The sequence below is a fragment of the Bombina bombina genome, chromosome 2 (assembly GCF_027579735.1).
Source record: "Bombina bombina isolate aBomBom1 chromosome 2, aBomBom1.pri, whole genome shotgun sequence".
Taxonomy (NCBI): domain Eukaryota; kingdom Metazoa; phylum Chordata; class Amphibia; order Anura; family Bombinatoridae; genus Bombina; species Bombina bombina.
The window spans coordinates 729,246,136-729,266,447 of record NC_069500.1 but is presented as its reverse complement, the minus strand read 5'-3'; the positions used below and the strand labels follow the sequence as shown (position 1 = coordinate 729,266,447).

Genomic DNA, 20,312 nt, shown 5'->3' with positions numbered 1-20,312 from the left:
TTGGTATCCCCATTTTTTCATTTCTCACCTTGGTTACACGATCTGGGAACTGACTTTCACATACTTTCTACGAGTTAGTCCAAGTCTGCTTTCCCAGACCCAGAGAAAACAACTGAAAACTAAATAGTTGATTGTACTGTATGTTATTTATGAGTGTTTTGTTGTGGTTTATATTATATTTATTAAATAAATATATATATATATATATATATATATATATATATATATATATATATATATATATATATATATATATAAAAAATTTACTTTTATCATCAAATTTGCTTTGTTCTCTTGGTGGAAATTTTGAAAAGCTAAACCTAGTTGGGCTCAAACTGATTTCTAAACCGTTGAAAACCGCCTCCTAGCTCAGAGCATTTTGAAACATTTTCACAGTTAGACTGTACTAGTTCATGTGTGTCATATAGATAACATTGTGCTCACTCCCGTGGAGTTATTTAGGAGTCTGCACTGATTTGCTAAACTGCATGTCTGTCAAAAGCACTGAGATAAGGGGGCAGTCTACAGAGGCTTAGAAACAAGGTAATCACAGAGGTAAAAAGTATATTAATATAACTGTGTTGGTTATGCAAAACTGGGGAATGAATAATAAAGGGATTATCTATCTTTTTAAACAAAGATTCTGGTGTAGACTGTCCCTTTAATTTTACTTTATTTTCTTGGTATCTTTTGTTGAAGGATATGCAGCAAAGCATTACTGGGTGCTAACTAAACACATTAAATGAGCCAATGACAAGAGGCATATATGCACAGCCACTAATCAGCAGCTAGCTACAAGTAGTAGAAAAAGTAATGTAGATAACAGAAGTAAAATGTAAAGTTGTTTCATATTGTATGTTCTATATGAAACATGAAAGAAAACATGTTTTTAATGCTCCGTTTATATTCTAAAACAAATTAACATCCTTTTTATTGCAGCTATTCTCCAGTAGTCAAACACCACCCACCATTTGCCTTATTTGGAGAAGCCAATATCAGAGCATCACATCAACTAAACTGCACCTTTATTGCTCAGTATTATATCACACTGACCATATAGACACCCCCAGGGGTGGAACAATTTTTTTCTAGGCCCCCCTGCAAACTAGATTCATGGGACCCCCTTTAAGCCAAGACCCCAAACCCCAAAACACATTCACATCAAATACATAATAAAAAGACAATAACACAATATGAATTTTAAATGAACAGAAGATTTTTTTTCTGGAAAATGTTAAAGTTTTATTAAATTCCCTGTCCCCTGTATCATGTTGCAGCCATCAGCCAATCTCAAACTTACTAAGTATATACTGTGAATTCCTCAGTAGATGCTGGTGCCTCAGAAATTGTGCGCATAAGGACTGGACAATTTGATAATGAAAGTAAATTGTCATGTCTCTATGTCACACAGCTTTTAAAGGGACATATTGGTCAGTATGGAGCATGCAAGTGTACAGCGGTTTCTAATATACAGCATTAAAAAAAGGCTTTTTTTTAAATTCTGAGGTTGGCACTATCTGAGGTTGGCACTAAGTCCATGTCCCAGCACGTTATTTATTGGCTTACATCCCTTTAAAATAGTGCGATGTGATATCAATGTTGCAGCCTCTCTCACCTTTCCTGGAAGATGGGGACAGTGACTTGCAGGGTGTGGCTTAAGCAGACAGGGACACAATATGAAAATCTGAGGGGTAAACTAGTCAATCTGCATTGGTTTTAAACTTTAGCTAGAGAACTGGATTTCTTCCATGCCTGCTCTCTCCGTGGTACATTCCTCATTACTGGGTCATTAAACTTTTATAAAATCTCTCAGTGTGTGCAGGTCCAAGCGGTGCTGATTTAATCTGTAGCAACCACTTCAGAACCACTTGGCCCTGCACACACAGAGATTTTATATAAGAGTTTAATAACCCAGTAACGAGGAACATACCATGGAGAGAGCAGGCATGGAAAAAATCCAGTCCCCTAGCTGAAGTTTAAAACCACTGCAGATTGGACCCTGCACACATCTAGCCTACTTCCTGTATACAGCTCTTAGATGGTGCTGACAGTGCAAGTCACATCCCACCCCTGATGGAGTCTTTGCACTTTCCTAAAAAATAAATCACCCTGGCGATATCACACTTGTTTCCCTATCCCTCCAGTGCCGCGCACCATATGGAATATTGCTCCCAATCCAAGTCACCTCTTGTCCAGTTCTGTCTGAGCACCAGCACAATGGACACTCAGCACACTGATGACTGCATGCTGGCAGTTGAGAGAAGGCACACAGCGACAATCAAAGAAAGTTCACTTAACGGTCTTAACCATCACGATGCGGGTCACGGGACTCAGTGGACAGCACAGCAGCCGCAGCTCTCAGCCTCTCACACCTGACCTGAGTGAGCCTTGAACTTCTCACACGGTCACGACACGATCTGACTGAGTGCGTGGCTGGCTGCAGTAGACTCTACCGCTTCACGGGCACGTGACAGCGTGTCTCACTCTGCGCCTGGGATCTCCCGCCACACCAGTCCCACCCACTGGAGTCACTGTCAGAGACCGGGACCGCTGATTGGCCGAGGGCAGGCAGGGTTCCCGAGGCTGCTATAGACCAGCCTCTATTGGGAGCTGTATAGGCTGCAAAAAGAAGAGCATTAAAGCTTATTCACCACTAGGTGGCAGTCTCTAGCGGCCCATACGAACAAATACAATCATATTGCCCAACGGAAGGGCTCACAGCCTCTACTTCCTTGCACAATGTGTATGTATTTGAGAATTATTTTTTTTTGCACGCAGAATTATTCAAATAGGATAGCTGAGTCAGCAGCGGGTGGCAGGGGGGTGGGGGGTATCACCAATGACTACAATTATTTTTTTTATAAAAACTTACAAATATATATATATATTTATTATTAAACAGTATTAAATGGTGCAATTACACACATAGGACAGGTGAGGTGCTGCCTCACCTGCCTCTTATGACAGCACGTCACATTATATATATATATATATATATATATATATATATATACACACATATACATATACACACACACACATACAGTGGATATAAAAAGAAATGAGACAAAGAAATCATTTCAGAACTTTTCCCACCTTTTAATGTGACCTATAAACTACACAACTCAATTGAAAAACAAACGGAAATCTTTTAGTTGGAGGGAAGTAAACAAAAAAAACTAAAATAATGTATTTGCATTATTAATGTGGGGATGTAGCCCTGTTTAGAATTAAGCAATCACATTCAAAATCATGTTAAATAGGAGTCAGTACACACCTGCCATCATTTAAAGTGCCTCTGATTAACCCCAAATAAAGTTAATCTGTTCTATTAGGGCTTTCCTGACATTTTCTTAGTCGGATCATACAGCAAAAACCATGGTCCTCAGAGAGCTTCTAACGCATCAGAGGGATCTCATTGTTAAAAGGTATCAGTCAGGAGAAGGGTACAAAAGAATTTCCAAGGCATTAGATATACCATGGAACACAGTGATCAGGAGAAAAAGGCAGGCACTACTCGGGGGTTTAAAAAACAAAGAAGTTTATTGATAAACATAAGCACAACAAAAGAAAAATAGGCTTAGAATTACCAACAGCAATACAGCAGATAGAATGACACAGAGGGACAGACGGCCTGACGCGTTTCGCGCCCCCTAGTGGCGCTTAATCATAGGCTGATTTGGAAAAGACAAGACAACCCTTATATACACAAGGGAATTAACCCCATCCTCACCAACATAACTAATTAATAAAACTTACATGTGTTCTAATGCATTTGAGACTGACATGAAATAAACAAAAGAAAACATATAACACCACCTCATAATGTAATCAAGGAAATCTGGAATAATATATAAATTAAGTGTTAATCATGGCCAGTTTTAAGAAAGAGACCTCACTTATTACTATCTAAAAAATTCCAGACAGATTGCCAATTAAGTTATGGGCAAAAGATAAAATGAAAGAAAAAAGAAAGGAAATTGTTATATATATTAATCTTATTGCTCAATGTGATGCTGTACCTTAACAAGGAATATCAGACTGTATGCACCTGTAGATTAAAAAATTACAGATAACTCTAAGTGTCAATAAAGAAGTTGATATCGCATTCCTTATTCATGCCATGTGGTATTCTGGTATGTAATTTTAAAATCCAGTAAAGTTCTTTTCTATCTAGGATTTTATTTTTGTTCCCACCTCTAGGGGGAAGTATAACTCTATCAATGACTTGTATAGACATATCTGCAATATGGCTGAAATGTTGATAATTAAAATGGTTTGCTACAGCAGAATCTACAAAGTAATTTTTCACATCTCTAGTGTGCTCACTATATCTTGTTTTTACCTCACGTGACGTTTTTCCAACGTATTGGCTATTACAAAGATTGTAGGTTAATAAATAGACCACGTAAGTGGTTCTACAATTAGCATAGAAGTCAATGTGGTAAGTTTTATTATCATAGGATGAAACAAAACTGTTTCCAACTATTACATTAGTGCAAGTGGTACACTGTCTGCCTCCGCATTTAAAGTTCCCAAAACATCTTCATTTATTAAAGGGTGATCCTATTTTAACACCCCTGATTGAGAATTGCAGATTTGTATCCAGAAAGCCAAAAACTCTAGCTAGGTCACTATCCCCCAGTATGGTCACAACAAAAGATAATCAGAATCCAACGTGTTGGCTTTCAAAGAAAGGGAACTTTAAATGCGGAGGCAGACAGTGTACCACTTGCACTAATGTAATAGTTGGAAACAGTTTTGTTTCATCCTATGATAATAAAACTTACCACATTGACTTCTATGCTAATTGTAGAACCACTTACGTGGTCTATTTATTAACCTGCAATCTTTGTAATAGCCAATACGTTGGAAAAACGTCACGTGAGGTAAAAACAAGATATAGTGAGCACACTAGAGATGTGAAAAATTACTTTGTAGATTCTGCTGTAGCAAACCATTTTAATTATCAACATTTCAGCCATATTGCAGATATGTCTATACAAGTCATTGATAGAGTTATACTTCCCCCTAGAGGTGGGAACAAAAATAAAATCCTAGATAGAAAAGAACTTTACTGGATTTTAAAATTACATACCAGAATACCACATGGCATGAATAAGGAATGCGATATCAACTTCTTTATTGACACTTAGAGTTATCTGTAATTTTTTAATCTAAAGGTGCATACAGTCTGATATTCCTTGTTAAGGTACAGCATCACATTGAGCAATAAGATTAATATATATAACAATTTCCTTTCATTTTATCTTTTGCCCATAACTTAATTGGCAATCTGTCTGGAATTTTTTAGATAGTAATAAGTGAGGTCTCTTTCTTAAAACTGGCCATGATTAACACTTAATTTATATATTATTCCAGATTTCCTTGATTACATTATGAGGTGGTGTTATATGTTTTCTTTTGTTTATTTCATGTCACAGTCTCAAATGCATTAGAACACATGTAAGTTTTATTAATTAGTTATGTTGGTGAGGATGGGGTTAATTCCCTTGTGTATATAAGGGTTGTCTTGTCTTTTCCAAATCAGCCTATGATTAAGCGCCACTAGGGGGCGCGAAACGCGTCAGGCCGTCTGTCCCTCTGTGTCATTCTATCTGCTGTATTGCTGTTGGTAATTCTAAGCCTATTTTTCTTTTGTTGGGCTTATGTTTATCAATAAACTTCTTTGTTTTTTAAACCCCCGAGTAGTGCCTGCCTTTTTCTCCTGTTCATACTCACTTTGGGCTTGATCCCACTGGCTACGGCACTCCGGAGTCTCTGTTCTATCATTGGATAACCCCGTGGTGTATCTGCAGTTCCGGTTCCGGGTCAGTGCAGCCGCACGCCGTACCTCTCTTCCTATGGAACACAGTGATGACCGTCATCAAGTGGAGAAAATATGGCGCAACAGTGACATTACCAAGAACTTGATGTCCCTCCAAAATTGATGAAAAGACGAGAAGAAAACTGCTCTGGGAGGCTGCCAAGAGGCCTACAGCAACATTAAAGGAGCTGCAGGAATATCTGGCAAGTACTGGCTGTGTGGTACATGTGACAACAATCTCCCTTATTCTTCATATATCTGGGCTATGAAGTAGAGAGTGGCAAGATAGAAGCCTTTTCTTATGAAGAAAAACATCCAAGCCCGGTGAGAAAAGGTGTTATGGTCTGATGAAACCAAGGATGAACTTTTTGGCAATAATTCCAAAAGATATGTTTGGCGCAAAAACAACAATGCATACCACCAAAGCACACCATACCCACAGTGAAGCATGGTGGTGGTAGCATCATGCTTTGGGTCTGTTTTTCTTAAGCTGGAACTGGGGCCTTGCCTTATTCAAGGTAGAGGGAATTATGAACAGTTCCAAATACCAGTAAATATTGGCACAAAACCTTCAGGCTTCTGCTAGAAAGCTGAACATGAAGAGGAACTTCATCTTTCAGCATGACAACGACCCAAAGGATACATCCAAATTAACAAAGGAATGGCTTCACCAGAAGAAGATTAAAGTTTTGGAATGGCCCAACCAGAGCCCAGACCTGAATCCAATCGAAAATCTGTGGGGTGATCTGAAGAGGGCTGTGCACAGGAGATGCCCTCGCAATCTGACAGATTTGAAGTGTTTTTGCAAAGAAGAGTGGGCAAATCTTGCCAAGTCAAGATGTGCCATGCTGATAGACTCATACCCAAAAAGACTGAAAGCTGTAATAAAATCAAAAGGTGCTCCAACAAAGTATTAGTTTAAGGGTGTGCACACTTATGCAACCAAATTATTTTATTTTTATATTTTTTACTTGCCTTCAACTAAAAGATTTCAGTTTGTTTTTCAATTGAGTTGCATAGTTTATAGGTCACATTAAAAGGTGGAAAAAGTTCTGAAATTATTTATCTTTTTCTCATTTTTTTACATCACATAAACCTGCCATTTTAACAGGGGTGTGTAGAATATATATATATATATATATACACACATATATATATATATATATATATATATATATATATATATATATATATATATATATATATATATACACATATATATATATATATATATATATATATATATATACATATATATACACATATATATATATATATATATATATATATACACACACACACAACAATTGTTATTGGCTCATCCATATGTTCAGTCCGCAACCAGTAGTGCATTGCTGCTCATTCAACAAAGCATACCCATTCTTGGGTTTAGGAAGCAATCTATGCTTCATATAATAAAATAAAGTGTTTGAGTTGCAATTGTATTTGGTAAAAACAAAATGTGACCCCAAAGGTAGACCCAAGTAAATATCAGTAGTCAAGTAATTATGTTGTTTAATGGTCTATGGCCCAAATAAAAAAATATATATTTTGCGAACCCCAAAAAGCAGCAGTCTTCCCATTTAAATTTTTTAAGATTGCCAAAGACTATGTAGAGCCTGTATTGGAAAAACTTATTGGAAGCCTTATTTTATAAATTCAGAAAAAAAAAAAGTAAACGTTCTCAAGCAAACATATATTAAAGGGACATTATACACTCATTTTTTCTTTGCATAAATGTTTTGTAGATGATCTATTTATATAGCCCATAAAGTTAGTTTTTTTTTAAAAATGTATAGTTTTGCTTTTTTTTTTTTTTAAATAACATTGTTCTGATTTTCAGACTCCTAACCAAGCCCCAAAGTTTTATGAGAATACCGTCAGCTACCTACTTCAGCTTGCTCCTGTTTGTGTAAAGGGTCTTTTCATATGCAAGAGGAGGGGGGAGTGTTTTATTTGCCACTTGCAGTGGGCTTTCCAGCTACCTTTTCTACAGAGCTAAACTAAGAGCTTCTAAGTTTTTTTAACAGTTTTATACTGGATTTTTATATCAGTATCTGTGCATCTTATTCTTTATAGTAGTGTCTATTACATGCAGTTATATGAAAATTAGTGTATACTGTCCCTTTAATATCTAAACCTAGAAAAAAAAAAAGTAAACTTTCTCAAGCAAACCTATCATAATACCTAAACCTAGGAAAAAAAAAAAAAACCCTCTCGCTACTTTGGCAAATAGGCTTAAGAAAATACTTACAGATGTTATACATTAAAACCAGGTCAGCTTTATTTAAACAGGCTCTGCTACTAAAAATGAGGTGTATTCTTCATATTATAGCAAATTATTGTGACGACCATAAAAAGGCAAAAATGTTAACCCTCAGAGGCTTTGCTAATATCATTAGATGATGAAAAAGCCTTAAAAGGGACACAAAACCAACAATTTTTCTTTCATGATTCAGGTAGAGGATACATTTTTAAACAACATTCCAATTTACTTCTATTATCTAATTTGCTTCATTCTTTACATATCCTTTGTAGAAGAAATAATGCACACGGGAGAGCCAATCACGAGGCATCTTTCTGCAGCCACCAACCAGCAGCAAATAAGCCTATCTAGATATGCTTTTCAGCAAAGGATATCAAGAGAATGAAGCAGACTAGATAATAGAAGAAAATTAGAAAGTTTTTTAAAATTGTATTCTCTATCTGAATCATGAAAGAAAAAAATGTGGGTTTCATGTCCCTTTAATAGTACAATGGTCTTACTTGTTTAAAGCGTTAGTTCAGTTTAAATTTTAGGGGTATTATTTTTAAATTCATACAAAATATCTATTCAGCTACCTGGGCCCCAATTCTGGTGAATAATTATCCTCTCTAAATTTAAACTTAAATGGGGCACCAGACAAGGATGCCCCCCCTCTCCTTTACTTTATGTTAGAACCTTTAGCTTGTAATTAGAGAATGTTATTTTGTGAACAAATGAAGGCGTCTCAATTATTTATTATTATATGTCCAGAACCCAAGGAAAAACTTGCCAATTATCTTAAGTGATAAAGGATTATGAAAAGATTTCAGACTATAAAATTAATTTAGAGAAATCTGACATTCGTTTGTTAAATAAGAGTAATGTAGATGAAGGAGGTGATTTAAAATTTACTTAAGTTAAAAATTATTTAATTTAAGAAATCCAAAAAGACATGGTATGAATTGAATATAAGTAATTTACTGACGAAATCAGATAAGGATTTAATGAAATGGAAAAATTATCTGTCCGAATTAAAGGGACAGTCAACACCAGAATTTTTGTTGTTTAACCCCTTAAGGACACGGCCATTTTTAAATTTCTTTCCCTTAAGGACCAGGGCTATTTTTACATTTCTGCGGTGTTTGTGTTTAGCTGTAATTTTCCTCTTACTCGTTTACTGTACCCACACATATTATATACCGTTTTTCTCGCCACTAAATGGACTTTCTAAAGATACCATTATTTTCATCATATCTTATAATTTACTATTAAAAATATTATAAAATATGAGGAAAAAATGGAAAAAAACACACTTTTTCTAACTTTGACCCCCAAAATCTGTTACACATCTACAACCACCAAAAAACAACCATGCTAAATAGTTTCTAAAATTTGTCCTGAGTTTAGAAATACCCAATGTTTACATATTCTTTGCTTTTTTTGCAAGTTATAGGGCCATAAATACAAGTAGCACTTTGCTATTTCAAAACCACTTTTTTTCAAAATGAGCGCTAGTTACATTGGAACCCTGATATCTGTCAGGAATACCTAAATATCCCTTGACATGTATATATTTTTTTTTAGAAGACATCCCAAAGTATTGATCTAGGCCCATTTTGGTATATTTCATGCCACCATTTCACCGCCAAATGCGATCAAATAAAAAAAAATGTTCACTTTTTCACAAACTTTAGGTTTCTCACAGAAATTATTTACAAACAACTTGTGCAATTATGGCATAAATGGTTGTAAGTGCTTCTCTGGGATCCCCTTTGTTCAGAAATAGCAGACTTATATGGCTTTGGCGTTGCTTTTTGGTAATTAGAAGGCTGCTAAATGCCACTGCGCGCCACACGTGTTTTATGCCCAGCAGTGAAGGGGTTAATTAGGGAGCATGTAGGGAGCTTGTAGAGTTAATTTTAGCTTTAGTGTAGTGTAGTAGACAACCCAAAGTATTGATCTAGGCCCATTTTGGTAAATTTAATGCCACCATTTCACCGCCAAATGCGATCAAATTAAAAAAAAACGTAATTTTTTTCGCAATTTTAGGTTTCTCACTGAAATTATTTACAAACAGCTTGTGCAATTATAGCACAAATGGTTGTAAATGCTTCTCTGGTATCCCCTTTGTTCAGAAATAGCAGACATATATGGCTTTGGCAATGCTTTTTGGTAATTAGAAGGCTGCTAAATGCCGCTGCACATCACACGTGTATTATGGCTAGCAGTGAAGGGGTTAATTAGGGATCTTGTAGGGAGCTTGCAGGGTTAATTTTAGCTTTAGTGTAGAGATCAGCCTCCCACCTGACACATCAGACCCACTGATCCCTCCCAAACAGCTCTCTTCCCTCCCCCACCCCACAATTGTCCCCGCCATCTTAAGTATGCTGCTGTGTAGGATCCCTCTTAGCCCCAAACCTCCCTGATCCCCCCCCCAAACAGCTCTCTAACCCTCCCCCTCTACATTATTGGGAGCCATCTTGGGTACTGGCAGCTGTCTGCCAGTACCCAGTTTACAAAAAAAATATATTTTTTTTTAAAGTATATTTTTTAATTTTTTCCCCACTTTTCTGTAGTGTAGCTTCCCCCCCCCCCCAAGACTAAACCCCCACCCCCTCCCAGATCCCTTCGATTAACATATTTATCCCCCCTCTCTCCCTCTAAATATAAACCACTGTTCCATAGTGTAACGGTTCCCACCCGCTCCCTCCCCGTGCACGCGCCCGCCCGCCTCCCCTGTGCACGCGCGCGCGTCCGTGCGCGCCCCCCAGCAATCCCGCCCACGATCCCGCCCACCGGTCATCATCGATCGCCGCCCACCCGCCTCCCACGTCTGCTCCCACCCACCAACGATCGCGGCATCGATGTCCGGTGCAGAGAGGGCCACAGAGTGGCTCTCTCTGCATCGGATGGGGAAAAATGTTATTGCAGTGATGCCTCGATATCGAGGCATCACTACAATAACCGGAAAGCGGCTGGAAGCGATCAGGATCGCTTCCAGCCGCTTTCAACCCCAACGTCGTACAGGGTACGTCGCTGGTCTTTAAAGACCAGTTTGTGCAAGACGTACCCTGTACGACGCGTGTCGTTAAGGGGTTAAAAGATAGATAATCACCTTTATTACCCATTCCCCAGTTTTGCAAAACCAACACTGTTATATTAATACACTTTTTACTTCTGTGACTAGCTTGTATCTAAGCATCTTCTGACTGCCCCTAATCACAAGGCTTTTAGTTATTATATATTGACTTGCATTTTAGCCAATTAGTGCAGTGTCTGCCACTAGCCACGAGCGTGATCACAATGCTATCTATATGGCCTACATGAGCTTGCTCTCCCCTGCTGTGAAAAGTAAATAAAATAGAGGCGGCCTTCAAGGGCTTAGAAATCATATGTGCCTTCCTAGGTTTGCTTTCAACTAGAATACCAAGAGAACAAAGCAAAATTGTTGATAAAAGTAAATTGGAAAGTTGTTTAAAATAACATGCCCTATTTGAAAAATGAAAGTTTTTTTTTTGGACTTGACTGTCCCTTTAATTAAAATGAATAGTCTTCCTTGGATACTGTATACTTAACAGATGCTTCACTTATTGATTACTAATGGTGACATCAGAAAGATACATAAATAGTTCAGAGCTTTCCTATGAAAAGGGAAGAAACCTTGTTTAAGTTTTAAGAAATTAACACTTCTTTAAAATGGATGGATGTTTAGGTTTCCCAAATATTCAATATTATAATTAGGAAATGTCTAGATTTTGGGTTACAAATTCTTAACATTTTTCTCGTATGTAGATAGAGCTAAAAACTTTGAAAAGGGTAGCACCAGCATCTTGTTTGATATCATCTGATAGGTAATCATCTGCATAATTTAATAATCATATTCTCTAAAAATATATCCAGGTTAACGTGTACGGAAATACAGTCTGACAAATTGTATAGAGCCTATGCAAAGTATCTTATTATAGGAAATGTAAACTTTAGTCCTGCAATTAACTCTCTTACAAATTGGAGTAATAAGGGTATTTGTAGATTAAGTGCTTTATTGAATATGAATTCTAAGACCATAAAAAGTTTTGATGAACTTGTCACTAAATTTGATTTAGTTAAGAACAATGGATTATCAATATTGTCACTTAAAACATATTTCTTTTTTTTATTATTCTCTGTATAATTAGGATGATTTTTGTTTTTTCTTTGTATTATTTTTTATTTATTTAAAAAATTGGTGATAATGTTGGTGTTGAACATAACATTTTTTAGATATAGAAGAAGAAAAAAAAAAAACTTCTCTATGCGTTGAACGGATACTATAAAGTACAGAAACATCTTAAATAACCTTATACCTTCTTAAAATAGACTGTTTTCTGAAAAATAAATTGTACTTACTTGACTTTCCTGATACCAGCAGATTGCCTGTGTGAACACTTCAATTGCACTGTCAATATCTTCATCATGGCTATACATGGTGACTAGTGCCGACACCTGGATAAACACAAGGACGTGATTAGCATTTATACACATTATTGTGACGAACTATATAAGAACATTATGTGACATGCAGTCACAGTGAAAGAGATGCTAATCAACATAGTTCATACATGAGCATATTATCTGGGGACAGGGAGCACATGAGAATTAGAGAGCCGCACTGTGGCCTTTGGACTGACTACATAAATATTATTTGTCACTTAAAAGATCTGCAGTTAGCAACTAATAAACCATGCTAGGGTGTCTGGCGTACCAATGGTCCTCTTCGCGACTGACGCAGAGAAGGCCTTTGATAGGGTGTGGTGGTCTTTTCTGCAAAGGGCAATGGGGGAAATGGGCATACCAAAAGCTTTTGTCAACATGACAATGACACTGTACTCCAACCCTAACGCAAGAATAAGGGTAAATGGCATCCTGTCAGACTTGTTTAAAATAAATAATGGCACTAGACATGGTTGCCCCCTTTCCCCTCTGTTCTTTGACATCTCGTTAAAGGTCCTTGCCCAAATAAATAAGAAAAAATAAGGCTATCAGGGGTCTAACTGTAGGGGATATGGAGTATAAACAGGATCTTTTTGCGGAAGACATTCTATTCTGCCTGACAGAAGCTGAAACCTCTGTTCCAGTACTACTAAAAAAAAAAAAAAAAAAAGTTAGAATCATATGGAAAAATCTCAGATTTTAGTCTAAATATCAGTAAGTCCGAACTCCTAAATAAACGCGCAACTACATCATATACAACACTTAAAAAATAGTTACAATATCACCATTGCACAACGTAAGTTTAAAGTATTTGGGAATATATCTTTCTACCTTACCCCAAGATCTGTTTAAATAGAATTATCTAGCTCTCAAAAATAAAATCTCACGAGATTTGTCAACATGGAAAAACAAGCCACTTACATGGTTGGGATTAGGGGTCATGAAAATGAATATCCTGTCCAGGATCCTCTATGTTTTACAAACATTACCTATATCTATACACGAGGGGTTTCTCTCCCAGCTCCAACAACTACTAGAACAATATATTTGGGCAGGGTCCAAACCTAGAGTGCCTAAAAGAACTATGTATTTACCCAGCGAGATAGAAGGTCTGGGGGTTCCAAACCTAACAGCTTATAGAAAAGCAATCATTCTCCAACATATTGTGGAATGGGCACATAATACTAATCATAAGGCCTGGATCGGACTAGACAGACAAATTTTTTAACTTAATAATGTGAGCACTTTAGCATGGACACCCTTACAGAAAAGATCCAAAATCTTAAATAACTATCATATAGCAACTACAATACTGACAGAATGGGATACAATTATCGCCACAAGCACTCTGATCTACTCTAGACAGTCCCCGCTAACACCAATCATTGAGAATGTTGACCTTCCCTATTACCGACTGGGTTCTCGTCTAAAGCAGCCTTATAGTCTTAGAATAGTCTCTATACAATATCTGGTAGAGAACGGATGTGTCAAGCCACAGGCAGCCTTAGAAGAAGCTTATGAAAGGATTTTCTCTTCATGGCTACACTACATTTCCCACCAAAAAAGCAAAAAAAAAGGACTTAGGAAAGGAAACTAAACACTTTGAAAACCTATGCATCTTACCTATCACTCCAAAACATCTTATCTCGTCCTTATACAAAACAATAATTATTACAGACTCAGCTACCCTTCCTTCTTATACCCATGCATGTCAAAGAGAACTGAACCAAGACATTGAAACTGATACTTGGCTCAAAGCATTTAATACAACAAAATGTTCCTCTGTTTCTGCATTGATTAAGGAAATGCATATAAAATTCAGTGCGACTCCATAAAATGTTTCCTACTTTGAGTCCGACCTGCTGGAGAGGCTGTGGAGAGGAGGGCATCCTCCTTCATATTTGGTGGTCTTGCCCGAAATTAAGAAATTTTTAGACAGAGGTTTTTCATGAAATGTCGGAAATATTAGCCACTCAGATCCCCAATAATCCAGAGACCCTCCTATTCTGCTCAATACCTAAAATAAGCGGTATAGCCCATAAGGCTCTCTTACTGATAATGTTGACGTCAAAAAAACTCATCCCAAAACACTGGAAATTGCAAGTCACTCCTTTCCAGGAATGGAAAATACAAGTGGATGAACTTATAACACTAGAAAAAGTAAATTTATGCTTAACTGATAAATTAATTTATTCTACGATATGACGAGTCACACACATATCTGGCCTTGGAGGGATTAATACTCCTGCTAACAGGAAGTGGCAAAGAGCACCACAGCAGAGCTGTATATATAGCTCCTCCCTTCCCTCCACTTCCAGTCATTCGACCGAAGTTAGGAAGAGAAAGAAAAAGCCAAAGGTGCAGAGGTGACTGAAGTTTATAAAAAAATAAAATATAATCTAAATCTGTCTTAAAAATGACAGGGTGGGCCGTGGACTCGTCATATCGTAGAAGAAATTAATTTATCAGGTAAGCATAAAATTACTTTTCTTCTACAAGATATGACGAGTCCACGGATTTCATCCTTACTTGTGGGATACAATACCAAAACTACAGGACGCGGATGAAAGGGAGGGACAAGACAGGAACCAAAACGGAAGGCACCACTGCTTGAAGAACCTTTCTTCCAAAACCAGCCTCAGAAGAAGCAAAAGTATCAAATTTGTAAAATTTGGAAAAAGTGTGAAGAGACGACCAAGTTGCAGCCTTGCAAATCTGTTCAACAGAAGCATCGTTTTTAAATGCCCATGAGGAAGCCACAGCCCTAGTAGAATGAGCCGTAATTCTTTCAGGAGGCTGCTGTCCAGCAGTCTCATACGCCAGACGGATGATACTCTTCCAGCAAAAAAGAAAGAGAGGTAGCCGTAGCTTTCTGACCCCTATGCTTTCCAGAAAAAACAATGAATAATGAAGATGATTGACGGAAATCCTTAGTCGCCTGCAAGTAAAACTTCAGGGCACGGACCACGTCCAGATTATGTAACATACGTTCCTTCTTAGAAGAAGGGTTAGTACATAATGAAGGAACAACGATTTCCTGATTAATATTCTTATTAGAAACAACCTTAGGAAGGAAACCAGGTTTGGTACGTAAGACCACCTTATCAGAATGGAAGATAAGATAAGGCGAATCACATTGTAACGCTGAAAGCTCAGAAACTCTACGAGCAGAAGAAATAGCAACCAAAAACAAAACTTTCCAAGATAACAACTTAATATCTATGGAATGCATGGGTTCAAACGGAACCCCTTGAAGAATACTAAGAACTAAATTCAAACTCCAGGGTGGAGCAATTGGTCTAAACACAGGCTTAATTCTGGTTAGAGCCTGACAAAAAGACTGAACGTCTGGAACATCTGCCAAACGTTTATGTAACAAAATTGACAAAGCAGAAATTTGTCCCTTTAAGGAACTCACTGATAACCCTTTCTCCAATCCTTCTTGGAGAAAGGACAGAATCCTGGGAATCCTAACTCTACTCCATGAGTACCCCTTGGATTCACACTAAAAAAGAAATTTACGCCATATCTTATGATAGATCTTTCTAGTGACAGGCTTACGTGCCTGAATTAAAGTACCTATGACCGAATCAGAGTATCCCCGCTTAGATAAAATCAAGTGTTCAATCTCCAAGCAGTCAGCTGCAGAGAAATTAGATTTGGATGTTGGAAAGGACCCTGAATGAGAAGGTCCTGTCTAACTGGAAGTTTCCACGGAGGCAGAGAGGACATGTCCACTAGATCTGCATACCAAATCCTGCGTGGCCACGCAGGCGCGATTAGAATTACTGAAGCTCTTTCCTGTTTGATTCGAGCAATCACCCGGGGAAGGAGTGGAAACGGTGGAAACACATAAGCTAGGTTGAACGACCAAGGCACTGCCAAGGCATCTATCAGTTCGGCCTGAGGATCCCTCGAATACCAAAAAAAAAAATTGTACTGCGCCTTTAAATTTTAAAAGCGCAAATATTTTACTGAAAACTAAAAAACGCTTTTTAGCCTGAAAAAACTGTTTTAATGTGCCTAAAAACGCTCCTTAATATTGCATCCACTTGCAAGATAAGCCCAAACACAATATTATCACTCAGAACATAAATTTGATTATTTATTCAATTTATTGGCCCCTGCACCACTGTGGCGCCTACCTGCCCCCGGAATTAACCTGTTGTCTCTTGGGAAGCAAGAGACTGACAATTTCCCCCTGAGAAAAATAGCACTCTCTGGCACTATTTTAAAATAAAAAACTTCTTGATTGAAGAATCTAAACTAACACCTCACTTTACCTCTTCCTATTACTAACACAGGCAAAGAGAATGACTGGAGGTGGAGGGAAGGGAGGAGCTATATATACAGCTCTGCTGTGGTGCTCTTTGCCACTTCCTGTTAGCAGGAGGATAAATCCCACAAGTAAGGATGAAATCTGTGGACTCGTCATATCTTGTAGAAGAAAGTACCACTATCTTAAAAAACACACAGATTGGAAACTCACGAGTCACTGCTTGCGGTATGGAACAAAATAATTTAAAAAGGTCACAAACTGCAATACTTTCCCCCACATAAAATCGAAAGCAAACTCCCTTATTCCCCCCCATACCCTTGCATCCTCGCCCCGTCTCCCCTTTTTTTTCCCTCTCTCTCTGTTCTCACACATCTCTCTCTCCCTCTATCACTTTTTAGAACTTTCTCTGTTCAAAAGTATTTTACCTATCCAGAAATTTCTCTGGAAACACAAACGTCTATAAAGCAAAATTTAAGACTTATGAAAAACTGAATAAGCACCAAACAGACTCTCAGGAGTAAAAGTACAGATTTATTTATTTTTATATAATATGGTTTGGATAACTCTTTGCCTGTATCCAAACAGAGATGATGTTGTTGTTAAAATCGTAATCTGTATTTAAAGTTTATTCAAACTTTGGTATTTGCGCTTAAATGTCGCATGTATTGTCTAACAACTCTAATTATAATGATATCTGATCCATTGTCATCTCTTTAAAACTCAAAGCCTGTTTGAATTTTTTTTTCCAAAAAATCTGCAGTTAGAAGCATAAAAAACATAAATTTATGCTTACCTGATAAATTCCTTTCTTCTGTAGTGTGATCAGTCCACGGGTCATCATTACTTCTGGGATATTACTCCTCCCCAACAGGAAGTGCAAGAGGATTCACCCAGCAGAGCTGCATATAGCTCCTCCCCTCTACGTCACTCCCAGTCATTCGACCAAGGACCAACGAGAAAGGAAAAGCCAAGGGTGAAGTGGTGACTGGAGTATAAATTAAAAAATATTTACCTGCCTTAAAAACAGGGCGGGCCGTGGACTGATCACACTACAGAAGAAAGGAATTTATCAGGTAAGCATAAATTATGTTTTCTTCTGTTAAGTGTGATCAGTCCACGGGTCATCATTACTTCTGGGATACCAATACCAAAGCAAAAGTACACGGATGACGGGAGGGATAGGCAGGCTCTTTATACAGAAGGAACCACTGCCTGAAGAACCTTTCTCCCAAAAATAGCCTCCGATGAAGCAAAAGTGTCAAATTTGTAAAATTTGGAAAAAGTATGAAGCGAAGACCAAGTTGCAGCCTTGCAAATCTGCTCAACAGAGGCCTCATTCTTGAATGCCCAAGTGGAAGCCACAGCTCTAGTAGAATGAGCTGTAATTCTTTCAGGAGGCTGCTGTCCAGCAGTCTCATAAGCTAAACGAATTATGCTACGAAGCCAAAAAGAAAGAGAGGTAGCAGAAGCTTTTTGACCTCTCCTCTGCCCAGAGTAAACGACAAACAGAGAAGACGTTTGTCGAAATTCTTTAGTTGCCTGTAAGTAAAATTTTAGAGCACGGACTACATCCAGGTTGTGCAGTAGACGTTCCTTCTTCGAAGAAGGATTTGGGCACAAAGAAGGAACAACAATCTCTTGATTGATATTCCTGTTAGTAACTACCTTAGGTAAGAACCCAGGTTTAGTACGCAGAACTACCTTATCCGAATGAAAAATCAAATAAGGAGAATCACAATGTAAGGCTGATAATTCAGAGACTCTTCGAGCCGAGGAAATAGCCATTAAAAAACATAATTTATGCTTACCTGATAAATTCCTTTCTTCTGTTGTGTGATCAGTCCACGGGTCATCATTACTTCTGGGATATAACTCCTCCCCAACAGGAAATGCAAGAGGATTCACCCAGCAGAGCTGCATATAGCTCCTCCCCTCTACGTCAGTCCCAGTCATTCGACCAAGAATCAACGAGAAAGGAGTAACCAAGGGTGAAGTGGTGACTGGAGTATAATTTAAAAAATATTTACCTGCCTTAAAACAGGGCGGGCCGTGGACTGATCACACAACAGAAGAAAGGAATTTATCAGGTAAGCATAAATTATGTTTTCTTCTGTTATGTGTGATCAGTCCACGGGTCATCATTACTTCTGGGATACCAATACCAAAGCAAAAGTACACGGATGACGGGAGGGATAGGCAGGCTCATTATACAGAAGGAACCACTGCCTGAAGAACCTTTCTCCCAAAAATAGCCTCCGAAGAAGCAAAAGTGTCAAATTTGTAAAATTTGGAAAAAGTATGAAGCGAAGACCAAGTTGCAGCCTTGCAAATCTGTTCAACAGAGGCCTCATTCTTAAAGGCCCAAGTGGAAGCCACAGCTCTAGTGGAGTGAGCTGTAATTCTTTCAGGAGGCTGCTGTCCAGCAGTCTCATAGGCTAAACGTATTATGCTACGAAGCCAAAAAGAGAGAGAGGTAGCAGAAGCTTTTTGACCTCTCCTCTGTCCAGAATAAACGACAAACAGGGAAGAAGTTTGGCGAAAATCTTTAGTTGCCTGCAAGTAGAACTTGAGGGCACGAACTACATCCAGATTGTGTAGAAGACGTTCCTTCTTTGAAGAAGGATTTGGACACAAGGATGGAACAACAATCTCTTGATTGATATTCCTGTTAGTGACTACCTTAGGTAAGAACCCAGGTTTAGTACGCAGAACTACCTTGTCTGAGTGAAAAATCAGATAAGGAGAATCACAATGTAAAGCTGATAACTCAGAGACTCTTCGAGCCGAGGAAATAGCCATTAAAAACAGAACTTTCCAAGATAACAATTTTATATCAATGGAATGAAGGGGTTCAAACGGAACACCCTGTAAAACGTTAAGAACTAAGTTTAAACTCCATGGCGGAGCAACAGCTTTAAACACAGGCTTGATCCTAGCTAAAGCCTGACAAAAGGCCTGGACGTCTGGATTTTCTGACAGACGCCTGTGTAACAAGATGGACAGAGCTGAAATCTGTCCCTTTAATGAACTAGCTGATAAACCCTTTTCTAAACCTTCTTGTAGAAAGGACAATATCCTAGGGATCCTAACCTTACTCCAGGAGTAACCTTTGGATTCGCACCAGTATAGGTATTTACGCCATATTTTATGGTAAATCCTTCTGGTAACAGGCTTCCTAGCCTGTATCAGGGTATCAATAACCGACTCAGAAAAACCACGTTTTGATAAAATCAAGCGTTCAATTTCCAAGCAGTCAGCTTCAGAGAAGTTAGATTTTGATGTTTGAATGGACCCTGTATCAGAAGGTCCTGTCTTAGAGGTAGAGACCAAGGCGGACAGGATGACATGTCCACTAGATCTGCATACCAAGTCCTGCGTGGCCATGCAGGTGCTATTAGAATCACTGATGCTCTCTCCTGTTTGATTTTGGCAATCAATCGAGGAAGCAGCGGGAAGGGTGGAAACACGTAAGCCATCCCGAAGTTCCAAGG

General features: G+C 38.1%; 1 protein-coding gene across 1 annotated transcript in view; it reads right to left on the bottom strand.

The window, feature by feature from the left end:
- Positions 1-20,312, bottom strand: part of SRP72 (signal recognition particle 72) — a 130,413-nt gene that overhangs the window by 65,818 nt on the left and 44,283 nt on the right. The window contains exon 14 of the mRNA XM_053700023.1: positions 12,459-12,554. Coding sequence (XP_053555998.1) covers positions 12,459-12,554 — 96 coding nt within the window. The remainder of the gene's footprint in view (positions 1-12,458; positions 12,555-20,312) is intronic.